General features: G+C 28.9%; 1 protein-coding gene across 1 annotated transcript; it reads right to left on the reverse strand.

Annotated features, from left to right (window-relative positions):
* Positions 1–9,223: 9,223 nt before the first annotated feature.
* LOC107013934 (protein LATERAL ORGAN BOUNDARIES-like) lies at positions 9,224–11,831 on the reverse strand. The gene is made up of 2 exons (XM_015213811.2): positions 11,003–11,831; positions 9,224–10,049 (listed from the first exon to the last, which is right to left on the reverse strand). The coding sequence occupies exon 2, from the start codon at positions 10,026–10,028 to the stop codon at positions 9,438–9,440; it is 591 nt and encodes a 196-aa protein (XP_015069297.1). The 5' UTR covers positions 10,029–10,049; positions 11,003–11,831; the 3' UTR covers positions 9,224–9,437.
* Between the last annotated feature and the right edge of the window lie 3,927 nt (positions 11,832–15,758).

Raw genomic sequence — 15,758 nt, forward strand, 5'->3', positions numbered from 1 at the left:
GGAATCCACAAATGTGGTTCCCGACTGAATTCTTTTTTTTTTCAAATTGAGGAAGAATATAAAATAATATACAGATATAATAAACATGCAATAAACACAATAAAATAATAATCATCGACCTAAAGTTTGCCTAACGTCAATATTCACAAAATAATGAAATAAAAGTATAATTCGAGCTTTTTCGAATGGCTTCAAGGGAGCAAGTTTTGAGTACCTGTAAAGACACTTAGTAAAAGAGTTAGTGTCAAATAAATAAAAATGAATAACTCAAATAATAACTAAAAAATAAAAATCCGTCTTATTAACATGGTAGGCCTTGGAAATCGACGGTAATTTCTTCATCGGCCAATTTCAACAACTAAAATATGTAAACTTAAAATAAAATTCCGTCTTTTAAAATGGAAAGGCCTCCAAAACCGACGGAGAGTTTTTTCATTGGCCACTTTAACAAATATATTTAATATAACTTGAACATCAACAAAACATAACAAACTTATCCCAAGAGAATATGGAAAACAACAACCAAACTAAAACAACATAATTAGAAATGAAAACAACAATAACGTAATATATAAAAATAAAGATAACATTAAAATAGAATAATAACAAAACCCTGAAAAGTTAAGATAGCAAATAGTTGACTAACAATTTTAAAATAATAATAATAATAAATAAATAAACATCAAATCGTAAAATAATGCTAATATTAAAACTACAATAAACACAAATATTAATTGACTTTTAGAACTACATTAAACTAAAAAAAAAAAAAACAAGCTACATATAATAAACAGAAAACACAAAAGAGCTGGGAATTAAATAAAACAAGGATAAGAAAAAAAATTTACCTAGTTCTGGGCGGCGAACCAGAACTACGAGTTTGAAGAAGACGACTCCACCTCCTCAACTCGAAAAACCACAAAAACACTTTAAAATTTTTGAACTATGGGAACCAAGAATTCTCAAAATTTTATGAGTATTCTTTTGTTTTCCCCTCCAAATCCTCTCTAAAAATAGTGAATGAAGTGGGCTTATATAGAAACCCAAAAATCCTCAAAAAGGATGAAATACCGATGTGGGACTATTGCAAAATTTGAAAATTGTTTGAGAGACAATGTGGGAAAGGCAGATTTTTTTTNAATTTTAAAATCATCGGACCAAAATTTGCTATTAAATAAATAAAGCTTCATAATCACGAATTTTTAAAATGTTAGGCCAAAATTGGGTGTCAACATATTGTATAACCACTTGTTGTATTTTTGAATTATTAATATTAATAATTATGTTAAATGATATAAAACACTTAATTATCTTTTCTTTTCTTTATCAAATTCTCCCCTTCTCATTCAAGATTTTTTTTTTATTTTTTTGATTTTTCTTATGTTTAGTGTCTTAAAATGTGAAACAAAATTGATATAAATTTATCTTTTTCGTGAGTTACAAGAATTAATAGAAAAAAAGTCAACCAAATAAATTTGTAAAAACACAAGATAATAGTGGTATAAATATATTTTTTTTTGCACAAAGATCTAGAACTATTAAAAAAAAACTTTAGAAATATTGGTAAAAAAAAGTGCAAAAGGTAAAATAGAAAATGAATTTTTGCAAAAAAAAAAAAAAAGAAAGGACTAAAAATTGAGAAATGAAAGTGTGTGAGAGAGAAAGTGTAACAATTAGAAAAGTAATATTTGTCAAAAGAAAATGACACCCTCATACAACTATTATTGATTGTACCTCAAACGCCTTAAAAATTATCTGAACTTTTCTATTCTTTTCGATTTAATTTATATGATATTTAACTGAACTCAAAATTTCTTTTTTTCGAAAAAATAGAAGTGGAAACTGTATAGGGCGGTCCAAAGGAGCATTTAGTTTAGTGTTGACAGGTTAAAGTTAGACGTGGAAAAGAAGCAATGAAAAAGAGCAGTTGAAAAAATGGCAGAAGGATTGGATATGACTATTTGAGTGAATGACTGAATCTTTGTTTCTTTTAGGTTGGATTTCCCTTTCTTTTCACACATACAACCAAACTATCCATAACCTTAAACTATTCAACATACATTTCACTTTTAATTTCTATACACAAAATTTACATTTCATCACCGCGCTATCTGCGGCGGGCTCAAAATTATCATTAAGAAATGTCAATAGAATTAAAATATACAATCTTTAAGGAAATTTGTGATGTCTCAATTACTAGATTGAGTCATTAACTTGTGTTTACAATGGTGTCAGTATTTATATATATTTTTATTAAATCAAAACTTAGACTTCTTTATATAATATTATTGATTATACCTCAAACTCAATAAAAATTATCTGAACTTTTTCATTCTCTTCGTTTTAATTTACATGATATTTAACTTTTTTTCGAAAAAATAGAAGTGGAAACTGTATAGGGCGGTCCAAAGGAGCATTTAGTTTAGTGTTGACAGGTTAAAGTTAGACGTGGAAAAGAAGCAATGAAAAAGAGCAGTTGAAAAAATGGCAGAAGGATTGGATATGACTATTTGAGTGAATGACTGAATCTTTGTTTCTTTTAGGTTGGATTTCCCTTTCTTTTCACACATACAACCAAACTATCCATAACCTTAAACTATTCAACATACATTTCACTTTTAATTTCTATACACAAAATTTACATTTCATCACCGCACTATCTGTTGCGGATTCAAAATTATCATTAAGGGATGTCAATAAAATTAAAATATACGATCTTTAAGGAAATTTGTGATGTCTCAATTACTAGATTGAGTCATTAACTTGTGTTTACAATGGTGTCAGTATTTATATATATCTTTATTAAATCAAAACTTGACTTCTATGCAATATAATTTTTCAATAAAAGAGTGTCGTTGACACCTTAAGGGTGGGTCCACACCACAATAGTTTGACACTTAAGCCATGTGTATTAAATATATATTACACTCAGGTTTTTAATTTGATTGTTGTATTTTAACTTGATTTGTCTTTAAACAGTGAAATATATTTTTGAATCACGTGATTTTAAATTAAAGATATATAAAATGTATTAAAATATTTTGACTTAAACATGTTATGTGAAACAATTAAAATTAAAAAAATATTAAATAATAATATAACATTCTTTTCGGACTTTTCCAAGGAATTACTACAACTTTTCCACTACTTTTGATTATCATATACAATAAGGATGAAACACTTTTTTAAAAAAAAAGTAAAATAAAATAAATAAATTAAATCAAAGAAAATAGTATATTTTTTTAAAAAAATTGGAGGAGTAAAGGATTCTGTGCGTGTCACAGGGGTTTAACGCCAAGATAATGGGTAAACTATGTGCGCTCTCTCTCTAATATATAGAGTTTTATACGCCCTCATCGATTGATTTGACACTATCAAAAGCGGATAAATTTTAAAATTTACAGTCAAAAATAAATTTTAGATATTTATATATTCATATATTATTTTATTAAATCTTAATGAGAAATTTTAAAAAATTAACTTTTTCTAATCTATAAACACGACATTCTATTTTAGATAGATAAAAAGAAAAGTGTGATACAAAAATTGGTATATATATATATATTCACACACTTGTGATCATAAACTAAAGATACATATAGAACATACTAAAATGAATGTTTTAATCTTATAATTTTAAATATGACATATGAAAAATTTAAATTAAAGATTAGAAAAATAAATAAAATATTTTCTTAATAGTAATTTAAAAAAAAAATTAAGATAAACAAATTACTTAAAACGGAGGGGGGATATTTTTTTTTGTTTAATTGCATATTTTTCAAATTAGGATGAGTTAAACTTGTTATCCATGAAAAAATTTGTAATTCTTAGATATCCATCCATAATTCAAGTGCGGTTAGTGATTATATCTTGAACAAAGATAATTTGGGCTTGATCATCTCCATAATAGGAATTGTGGTTATATGTTGTGAAATTAGGTCTTAGGCCTAATTCACACTTCAAAAATTAGCTCAAAGGGAGGAGAATTGTTCAAGCCTTATAAGGAGTTCACTCATCTCATTAACTATACTTTTGTCATTTTTTAATATATATATATATATATATATATATATATATATATATGTNGGTATATATATATATATTCACACACTTGTGATCATAAACTAAAGATACATATAGAACATACTAAAATGAATGTTTTAATCTTATAATTTTAAATATGACATATGAAAAATTTAAATTAAAGATTAGAAAAATAAATAAAATATTTTCTTAATAGTAATTTAAAAAAAAAATTAAGATAAACAAATTACTTAAAACGGAGGGGGGATATTTTTTTTTGTTTAATTGCATATTTTTCAAATTAGGATGAGTTAAACTTGTTATCCATGAAAAAATTTGTAATTCTTAGATATCCATCCATAATTCAAGTGCGGTTAGTGATTATATCTTGAACAAAGATAATTTGGGCTTGATCATCTCCATAATAGGAATTGTGGTTATATGTTGTGAAATTAGGTCTTAGGCCTAATTCACACTTCAAAAATTAGCTCAAAGGGAGGAGAATTGTTCAAGCCTTATAAGGAGTTCACTCATCTCATTAACTATACTTTTGTCATTTTTTAATATATATATATATATATATATATATATATATATATATGTTAATGAGTATCTCAAAGTTTATGAGTTATTCTAGATGAGGGAGTAATAGTTAATGTTAATTAGAATGATTAATAAGTGAGATGGTAAGACAAGATTGGGGTCACGTGTATTAAAGATGAGTATTTGAATAATGTAGTTTGTCAGAAGGTGTATTTCAGTAGAGTTCCATCAATCATATCCTCTGAATTCATTGTCATTTCGAGATCATCAAAGAATCATATTTTACAACTTTTCTTTTCCATCGAATGAAATCCAACATCTTTCTGCTACCATTTTACATTATCTGTAAAGTCAGTTTTCTTGTTGCTTAATGCTACCCCTAAAAGTCTTTCAATTATTATATATTTATAATTGATTGGCTTTTATCTAGACTGACAAATTTCTAAAGAAAATGCGTGTTCCACTTTGTGGGAGTGGCCGAATGATTGTGGGACATGACTTTTTTCACTCTGCTGGACTTTTATTTTATTGCTATAGTTATTAGCTATGACAGTTTTAGCTCGTAATTATAGGGGTCCACCCTGAGAGATTAGACTGGCTCAACGGTTAACCTCATTTGAATTATGTTTGGGGGACTTTCGTTTTTGTCAGCTAGTTAATAATCTAAAGAGTTATTGCAATTACTTGTCTTAGATTCAATCACCACAACCTTCTGGTTCACCTATTGTACAAAAAGATAAAAGTGAAAGAGTTTTAGGACGATAACACAAATTAACATGATGCAGTGTTTTAGGACTCTATGATGGTATTGCTCAATAGTCAAATTTGTGAGGTATGTTTGACAAGTAAATAATATGTGACATGTGCTTGAATACTCGTGACACATGATATCCAAGGTGACACTCATTTGTATAATAGTAGATTAAACCTCCGTAGGGGAGATGAATCCCTAAGGAAACTTGTGGTGAAAATGATGAGTTTATAAAATATAACACAATTCATACATATGGTAAATATGTGGTTGGGCTCGATGATGACATAGCTTAAAAGATAAAATTCATTAAATTTATTAAGACAAACCAAACCATATATATCATGGGTTCCAAACTTCCAATCCATACAAAAATACAAATTCATATTCTTTGCTTCAAAATTCTAGTGATACTACTCATTACTTTTTCATATTTTGTCGTTTGAACTACAATTTTTTTTGTTAGGTAGGATGATATTATTTTTAAAAAAAAATCAAGTGTGCGTGAGTGTCACAATCTACTCATCACAAGCTATTGTAGTAGAAATTATATTTAACGTATTTATTCCAATTAATGAAGCGATAGCGATCAAGATAAAGATTGTCAATTGAATATGCTCTAAGACAATATATTGAGAGGTTTGATTGGTAGTTCTTTACAAATTTTTTTTATTATGTCTTTTTATTAGAAATTTTTATTATTATATGCAAAAAATCTCCATTTTATATGTATAATAAAAGATTTGAGAATGCATTTTTTTTTGTTGTATTTATAAGTCACTATAAGAAACAATGTGAATTACAGGATTTTCATGGGGATTAGTATAGAAATTCACAGGAAACTTATTTTTCTGCAAATTTTCATACTAATTTTCAGAAAAATTTCCATGTAATTCACAGTTTTCTTGTAGTGAGTCTTTGTAATATATCATTATAATTTACAACGTTAAAAAAACTTACATATATTTGTGTGATTATAAAATATAATTGAATATTTGTTTCTGTTATTGCTGATCATTTACTAGACTAATAAGTCATTTTGTTATAGGAGAAGAGTTCATTTAAATTAAAACTGAAATGTTATGTGAGTTATTGAATTTATTTTGTAGATTTTTTATACTTTTTTTAGATTGACTATTTAAATTTTTTTTTATATATTTGATCAAATTTGAGAGAGAATTTTAATAATCTTTCAACCTTTTTGTTTTATACCAGCTTTGAAAAAATAACAGAGCCTCACTAGTCATATACGAGATCTCTGAGTTAATTCAAATATGATTTGCATTAATCTCTTCATAAATTTTCATAGATGAACATTATTAAATTTAACCCGGGAAAATGGAATCTTATCTTAAAGTTTATAGTATAAAAAATGGTAATGGAAAATGAATTCCATTCACAAGAGAAAAAAGGTACAAAAATGTGAGACATCAAAAGAAACTTGGGAAAAACTAAAAAAAAAAGCCATAAGTCAAAGAATGTGACTGAATCAAACAAATTAAATATTTTTAATACTTGTAAAAATAATTTTTAGCAAATCAATTTTTAAATATTATTTATTTTGTTGTGTATTAGAATATCAATGGTTTCGTTATATTGATTTGGAATTTACAAAGAGATTGAATTTACAAAGAGATTTTGGATCTCTTAGCATTAAAGAGGAAGAGTCTATTATCAAGTATAATTACAAGATTTAATAGAGTAAGCTTGCTTTGTGAGAATTTCAAAAAATACTTGAATTTATTTTTAATGATAATTCCACAGAGATTTGAGTTCAAAGTTTATTTTATAATAGAGTCTAAAAATCTCTCTATTATTTATATAGTACAATTGATAAATACTTTTAAATCACGGAGACAAAGAAGTCTTCAAATATTATCGAGGATACATTTTATGCACAAAAACAAAAAAAAAATATTGATGAAATCAATAAATGTAAAAATTTCAAACAAACATGTCATGTCATGAAAGTGTACGATTCAATGACGCTCAAACAATCATCAAACACAAACAACAAAAGCAAAAATTGAGGTGGAATAACTTTATTATACAACAATATATAGTTGAAAGAATGTAGTTTTTTTTTTGGTTTTCCACCCAAGTGTTCGGAGCTCACATTAGAGCTCCACTAAATTCGGATTGCACTCTGCAGGCCCTATTCACGGGTGACGCTCCTAACATGATTTCTCCATACTCAGGGTTTGAACTCCAAACCTCTTGTTAAGGGTGAAAGAAAGGAGGGTTCAATATTTGGTTTTTTACTAATTTACTAGAACAATAAGTAGTCGAGTTATAAACTAATAAAAGGAGTCTTTATTTTAGTTTTGTTAGATAAGTTTAACTCATTTAAGTGTGATATTAAGGGATTTTGACTATATTGTATAAAAAATGTATTATATAAAATGTGCTAAATTAATTAATTGATTAATTTAGAAAGAGGTGCACTAGCTCTATAGTGTTTCATGATAATTAAAAAAAAATCTATGGTATTTCATGGGTCCTCCTTATTCTTCTTGTTTATTTAATTTTTCCCTTTTTTGTGGGGTTACACGTTGGGGCTTTGTGGGGTTAGGAGCAATGCGATGTAGAGAACAGTGGACTATAGCAAAGGCTGAAAACCCTATACATGTATCATGTGGTTTACCTACTGTTCTAGCTTTTACACAATGCAAACAACTAATTATATGATGGTAGCCAAACAAAGATCATGAGGTTCATAAGCTAGTCATGTACATGACGTGATAAGAGGAGTTGCTCGTATGGTAAGCAGTTCATTTCCTTTCACTTTCAACCTGAATATTATGAGTTCGACTCACCAAGGAAACAGAAAAGTGAGAGTTGGTTCCAACTTGAATATTATGAGTTCGAGTAACCAATGAAACAAAAAGGTGGAGCTATTCCAACTTGAATATTATGAGTTGAGTCACCAAGGGAGCAAAAAGGTGGGAGGTGGTTTCAACCTGAATATTATGAGTTCGAGTCGGCAAGGGAGCAAAAAGGTGGGAGCTGGTTTCAACCTGAATATTATGAATTCGAGTCGGCAAGGGAGCAAAAAGGTGGGAGCTGGTTTCAACCTGAATATTATGAGTTCGAGTCGGAAAGGGAGCAAAAAGGTGGTAGCTGGTTCTAACTTGAATATTATGAGTTCGAGTTACCAAGGGAACAAAAATGTGGGAGTTGGTTCCAACGTGAATATTATGAGTTCGAGTCACCAAGGGAGTAAAAAGGTGGGAACATATATTGAAGCTTTCATTCACTACACCAAAAATAACTTTTAGTGGCGATAAATATTGATATTAATAAAAAGTGCTAAAGTGTTTATTGACATTAGTTAAATGTCATTAGAACCAATGTCGCTAAAGGCTTTAGAGACATATATAAAGAATATTAATTACCGCTTAAAATATATATTTAACAGCATTTGAAAATTAATTGTCGCTAATGATATTTTTTTATGCGGTGATTTAACAATAGTTATATCGACAATCAACTGAATTTGTCTTCCTTCTCTTCTCCTTCCTGTCATATAGACATGTTGCTTCACACAAGACCTTTTTTTATTTTTTTAAAAGAAAAAAGTGATTTTTACTGCGTCCCTTGCTCTTCAAGTTGCCTTAATTAGCTTAGAAATATTAAATAAAATTATAGTACTAATGTTTGATCTTTACTCAGATTTTTGTGCCCTTTTTGATAAGTTTCTTTCGGCTATACATTTATAATATTGAAACTTGTCAGCTTGGCAGCATATATTAGGTAAAGAAAAATGTGGTCCATATGAACAAAAGTCTGAAATCGTATGTAAATAAGTAATGCATTTATTTATTAATAATAATAAAGGACCACTTTTTACATATATATATAGCTACAGATTCTAACTTGAGAATCTGCTTTTACAATGACATGCCAAATAGTTTTATATATATATTGACCATTAAACAAATCCCATATGCCATGCCATGCCACATTTAAGGACTTATAGGTAGTAGATAGATAGATAGATAACTATGACTCAATACTCAATATCCATATTATAAAATGCTAACAACAAGTGTTTTTGAGTTCAAAGATATAAACATATAGAAGATCGAGGGTTATCACAAAACCCTATTATATCAAATCAAATACTTCCTCCTCCATGGATATGTTGATGATGATCTCCAGTAGAGTTTTGATGATCATTCCAATTAGGGTAAGAATTCGAATACGGTATCGGATAACTAGATGTTTGGTAAAAACCTCCACCACCACCACCACCTCCGACATCATGATGGTATTGTCTTCTAGTAAATTCAACCGATCTTTGACGTAAAATGGTATTATGATGAACAGGTAAAGGCGGCACGGTGGAGGAAGTGAATTCATTGCAAGCATAGCGGATTAAGTCCGCATTAGCCGCGTCGAGCTCCTTTTGAAGGCGCTCGACTTGGCGTTGTAGGAAGGAGATTGCGCCTACGCAGCCGTAGACGGGGTCTCTAACCCTAGCTTCGGCTTCGTAGGCTAAAGAATTAACGGCGTCTTCTCGTTGGTGTGGATGGAGTTCGTTGAGAAGCTTAGTGACATTGCTAGCACCGAAGATTTTGTGGACATTGATGAATTTTTGTGGCTCTTCAGGTGGGAAGTAAGGTGAGAAAATGCAGCCAGGAAGACATTTTCTTCTTAGGAACTTGCAAGCAGCACAAGGGGAGTTGTATGAGCTTGATGATGCCATTGAATCCTTCCTTTTAACTACCTGCAAAATATCGAAATATCAAGTAACTATATCTCTTCTAATTCTTTTTTATGTTTAAATATCTCGTGAAAATTACTTAATTAGTATTTTAATAGTTTAAACCTGAGATCTCGCAGTTCTCATATGTCTTATTTTCCTTTTTTAGTCTACTCTCCAATTTGGGATTTTCTTAATTTTTTTTTAGAACTGGAAAACAAAGAGGAACATTCCAATTTTGAGTTAACAGATTTCTTAGGAAAATTGGAAATCTATGCACCCCTCTAATTTGTATGAATTCAATTGAACTCGTTGTTTTTTATAGAGTATATAGTATGAGAGAGTTCAATAAACATTAGTTTTTGAACCATATATTCATGAGATATACAGTGAGTACATGTTAAGAACTTTAAAAATTGAATTGATCAAGTTCAAATCATGGATCCACCTCCATAAATTAAAAGTGTTAAGTTCAAAATGAATTCTATTTTTGGTCTTATGTCCACTGCTAAATTTAGCTAATTATATGTTTTGTTTGTTTCCTTTTAAATTGATGTTTTATCCCAACTAACTAATTATTTCTTGTTTTATAGTTCATATGACTCAGAAACACACTGCATGCTTTCAATTATTTGAATCATCCAGCTAATTACTAGAGTCAGTAATTTTCATGATCCTGAATTTGGATTTTCCAATGGAGATAGTAGAGATATATCCTTTTGAATTTTGTTAAACATAAGATCTAAAAAAATTGTTCTTGAAATCTTATTTCATAAAAATATGTTCTTTTTTTTTCTTCAAGAAAACCCTAAATCAAGAACTGTGACACCAACTAATATAGCCAATATTTTTGTGTACCTTTAAGAAAAAGAAAAAAAAAGTTTTAGGCCAAAAAAAAAAAAGTGCTAGTTACCCTATTTTTCTGATCTAGGTATATGTTTGATGAGATGAAAGAAAAAATGGAATTAATAAATTACCTTTTCTTTGAAGAAGCTCTCCTTGAGATCACAACTTGGCTCTTTATTTCTTCAATCAAAGTAACAAAAACAAAGTACAAAACATTAAAACAGTAGCAAGATTGAAAAAAAAGAAGTGAAGTTAATTCACAAGTAGAATAGTCACTAGCCCTTTAAGGGGGAAAACCCTAATTGAAGAAGAGAAGAAGTTTAGGTTTGTCCCCTGCAAATCTAGTAGTAGTAGGAAAAAAAGTTATAAATAAAGAAAAAAAAGAGTGAAGGGGCAAAGGGGATATTAGTGATGGAGAAGGAATGAAGGCAAAAGACAAAGAAGGGTAATAATTAAAATAGAAGGTACACTAGGGGAAAAATATAAAAAGATGACTATGTCCCATGACTCTGCATCTAATAATAATTTCATACTTTTGTGTGGGGATATATGTATCATGTATGTATCTAAGTTTTTTTTTTCCCTTCTACCCTATTTCTTTTTGTCTTTAATGTATGTATATTAGTTTTCATCCTCTTTGTTCCCTTTGGTAGTTCTAATTAGGTCATTTCACCAATAAATCCATGAAGAATATAGCGAAATGCGATATTTAACTGTGAATATAGAGTTTTTAAACACAAATTATGTCTGAAGTCATTAGGTCAAGGATACGTTTGTTTGAATGTCACGAATGCGGAAGAAAAGAAGAAGTGAAGATAGGAAATGAAGATGTTTAACCAATTAATTGAGATTGAAGATACATGTGTTCTAACTATAATTGAAATGGTTTCGTATTTTCTGATTATGGAGGAGAAAGTCTTTTCGTTCATTTTGTCTAAACTTATTGTCAATCACCAATCACTCTCTTTATGGATTTGACATGCTATATTACTTTATTGGCATTTAGGTGTTCGTGAAATTTTTATACTATAAAATTGACCAGTTTGTGGTCACTCTATTACAAATTTTTTTAATTCGAATTTGAAACGAATAAGAGTATAAACAAGCTTACTCAAGCAAAATTATATTGTTTGAGTTTAACTCGTTTGAAATTGAAGTGTTGTAATTATGACAAATAATATAGGACATCGCGGGATGTCACAATAAAAAGAATATGATTAGCTTGATGTTTTTTTTTTAAGAGTTAATATTTTTTCTTTTCAGTATGTCCGAATTAATGATCAAGAGAGTGAGTATTTGTGAAACATGAGATTTTAGATATTGAGAGTAAATTTTTTTTATTTGTTTTATAAGTCTTGATAAAAAAATTACCCTATATATACCACTGATTGCTTTCTTTTGAGGGAAAATTATTCGACAAACCAAATATATGTTTGGTATTTATCTGAAAATAACAAGAGTTTTTAAAAATTACTGTAAATTACGAGAGTTCGAATTTTATTTGTTTTGCTTTGTATTTGCTCACTTGCTCTGTGTATATACAACAAATTAAATATAGAGAAGATTGATACGCTGATACAAAGCAAATTAATTATACACTGTATCACGAGTTTCAAAGTAAAATATTACGACATTGGTAAATAACCAAATTATTACTATGATTGATAATTAGGACTTCTAATGCTGCTAGCTATTTGAAATTTCTTTTCTTTTACTGCTAAATTACTTACTAGTAGTTCGATATGTGAATTAAATTGTTATTTCTTGACCGACTTATATCGAATTGATTTTTTTTTTCTGAAGTAACTTTCATCAACTAGCAAACTAATTTTATATTTCTAGTATGTATTACGTATTTAAATTCGTTTGAATGCGAAGCTAAACGAAGAGATTAATTCCTACGTACCTAACCTTCTTATATGGTTCGATTCACTATAATTTTACCAAAAAAAAAAAGAAGGGACAACTAAAAAAATACTAAAACGGAAAGATACATAAGAATAGTATTTTTTTTGTTTCCATATGTGAAACTAGGTCTCAGGCATAACTCACAACCCAAAAGCTAGCTCAAAGGAGGAGGATTGCCCAATCCTTATAAGGAGTCCACCCATCTCATTAACCACTAATGTGGGACTTTTGTCATTCTTTAACACCCCACCTCACGCCCAGTGCTTAGCATATAGCGCATGAGCAGTTTTGATTTTGGAGGGTCCAAACATCGGGTGAGACGGGCCCTGCTCTGATACCATGTGAAATTAGGTCTTAGGCCTAACTCATACCCCAAAAGTTATAAGGAGTCCATCCATCTTATTAACCACCGATGTGGACTTTTGTCATTCTTTAACATTGCATCGGAGTTTGATTTAATTCAGATTTATCCTTGAAAAATATCATTACAGATAAAAGGCATAATAAATATATTGAACCCTAAACTTGACTTCAAATTTTAACTTTGATCTCCAATTTTCATAATGCACAAACAGACACTTTAGCTATCCAATTTTTAAATAAATAAACACACGAGTCCTACATGGCACAATACACGTAGGACAAAAAATGACATGTAGGATGACACGTAGGACATATGTGTCTATTTGTTCAACCTTATACAAGTTTACGTGTCTATTTTTGCACATCCAAATTTGAAGGGCATAAAAGTGATTTGAAGCCAAGTTAAAGGCACATTTATATATTATGCCAAGATAAAAAATAGCATCATATATCAAAAGACTCGTACCCGACACAAGGAGTGGAGTTTTTCTTTTTCAGTTACAACTTACATGCTTTAAAATGTTCTAACCGTAAGACCCACTAACTGGGGGACCGTTTGGAAACTAATTTCCTTATGAAACCAAATCTTTTTAAAATTCTTTGGAGATCTGAAGATGGTAAAGTCAATTCAATATATTTGACTTGAAAGTTTTTAAAAAATGATATTTAAGATAAAGTGGAATTTGAAAAAAAAAAATAACTGACACACTCAAGAAAGTGAATTTTTGTTAGATTCTTATGTAAAAAAAAATTAATTATCTCTAGAATTTTTAACCAATTGTAGGTAAAGTTTCATATTTTGGAAAGAATCTGCTTTATTTTATCTTTTAATTTTCATCAAATCCACAAAAGTTATTTCAATTTCAGTGGTCGATCAAGGTTGTGTCCTTAAACCTTTATTTTATTTCTTAGAAAACACAGCAGTGGCTAAAACGGGAGATTTAGTTTTATAGCCTTTTACAAATTTTTTTTTAATTTTATGTTACATGTTTATTTTTACACGTAAAAATCTGAAATGTTAATTTTTTTTTAGTTCATCAATTTTTTAAGTGACACGACAGATCACCTCATCGATTAAAATTGGAATGATCATTTACTTTGTTGTCAATTGTTATTTTTATATGTTTGAATGCAAGTGTACTACTAAAAGATCACTATTTTTGCATTAAAATTTTCTATTGAATACTTTTTTAATGATTATTTTTATAGATATTTTGATTTAATCAGTGAGAAGAAAAAATATTCAATGGCTTATTCTTAGTATTTCAAAGAAAATCTCTTTCCCATCTAATGTTTTCCTAGTGAGCTAGTTTGGTGGAAATAAGTTGGAAAAATTATATTTTATAATATAAATTTCTTATTAATTCGCAGTAGGAAAAAATCTCTATTTCTACTAGTGGCGAGTTTAAAATTTGAAAATGTTATTTATTGCTTAGTAAAACTTTGCACTGCTTTTGCTATTTATTAATCCTAGGCATCAAGTGATTGATATACAAATCTTAGCATAAAATATGCATAACTTTTAAGCAACAATGGCTTAATTTCTTTAAAAGGCATACAAAAAGATTAGTTAAGTAAATCAAAAGTTTAAAATTAGGTAACTTTAATTTGTTTTAGGAAACAATAATTACAATAGAGTCTTTCAACTATCATTAGATCACCTGGAAGATAAAAAGCCTAAAATTTGAAAAATCATCACACTTTGACTCTGATCTAATACTTAACTAACTACTAAATTGAATTAATTTATCAACTAAAAGACAAACATGGCTTAATTCAAACTCAAGTTTGCCAAAATCATCTGAACAAAGCAGTCAATGATTTTATTGAATAAGCAAATTAAGTTAAAGCAGTCAATGATTTTATTCAAAAATTCCTTGGTAAATGCGTTATCAATGATTTTTCTTGCTTGTGTTTTATTCAAATTTCCACCTAATAAACGTTTCGAAACTAAAAAATCGTGGGATAAAATTTTTTATAAGCAAATACTATAAAATATCTAAGGAGATTCAATTTATATATACACTAGATGAACCCCTTGTGCTTTTGATTTGACTATCACTGTCAGAATATATAACTCAAACGTACTACAATAATGAATATTGTTTTCCTAGTTCAATTGTTCTTCTTTGCTTTTGGGCAGCCAAAATCATGTAACCACCATGGGCCTGGTTTTACTGTGATTACATTTGCAACGTTACTCAAGTAACAAATAGGTAAAAGAATAAGAAGAATTTTAGGTGCTCAGGTAGCTGACTAACGGAATTTTCACTTTATTAGTGAAGATTCGATTCTCTACCTCGTAATCATTCCCCTTCCCTACCCCAATTTGAAAAGGAAAGAATAAAGAATAGGTAAAAAATAGTTTCTCAATCGTAATATATATTGGTGGCTAGAGGCTATCAATTATGCCATGAATCTAGCTAAAAGCCTAAAAGCAACAATAATTATTTTATTGAACAATTATAATATTATGATTCTTAATTTGCATTCGAAATGAACTTGGTAAAGGTGTTTGTATGTATGTATATTCCATTTAAGGTTATGGCCTTTGAAAATTAAGATGCCCTACCCATCTATAATTAGGTATCAATCAATGCTTCATAGTCAAAACAT

This window comes from Solanum pennellii, chromosome 3, assembly GCF_001406875.1.
Source record: "Solanum pennellii chromosome 3, SPENNV200".
NCBI lineage: Eukaryota > Viridiplantae > Streptophyta > Magnoliopsida > Solanales > Solanaceae > Solanum > Solanum pennellii.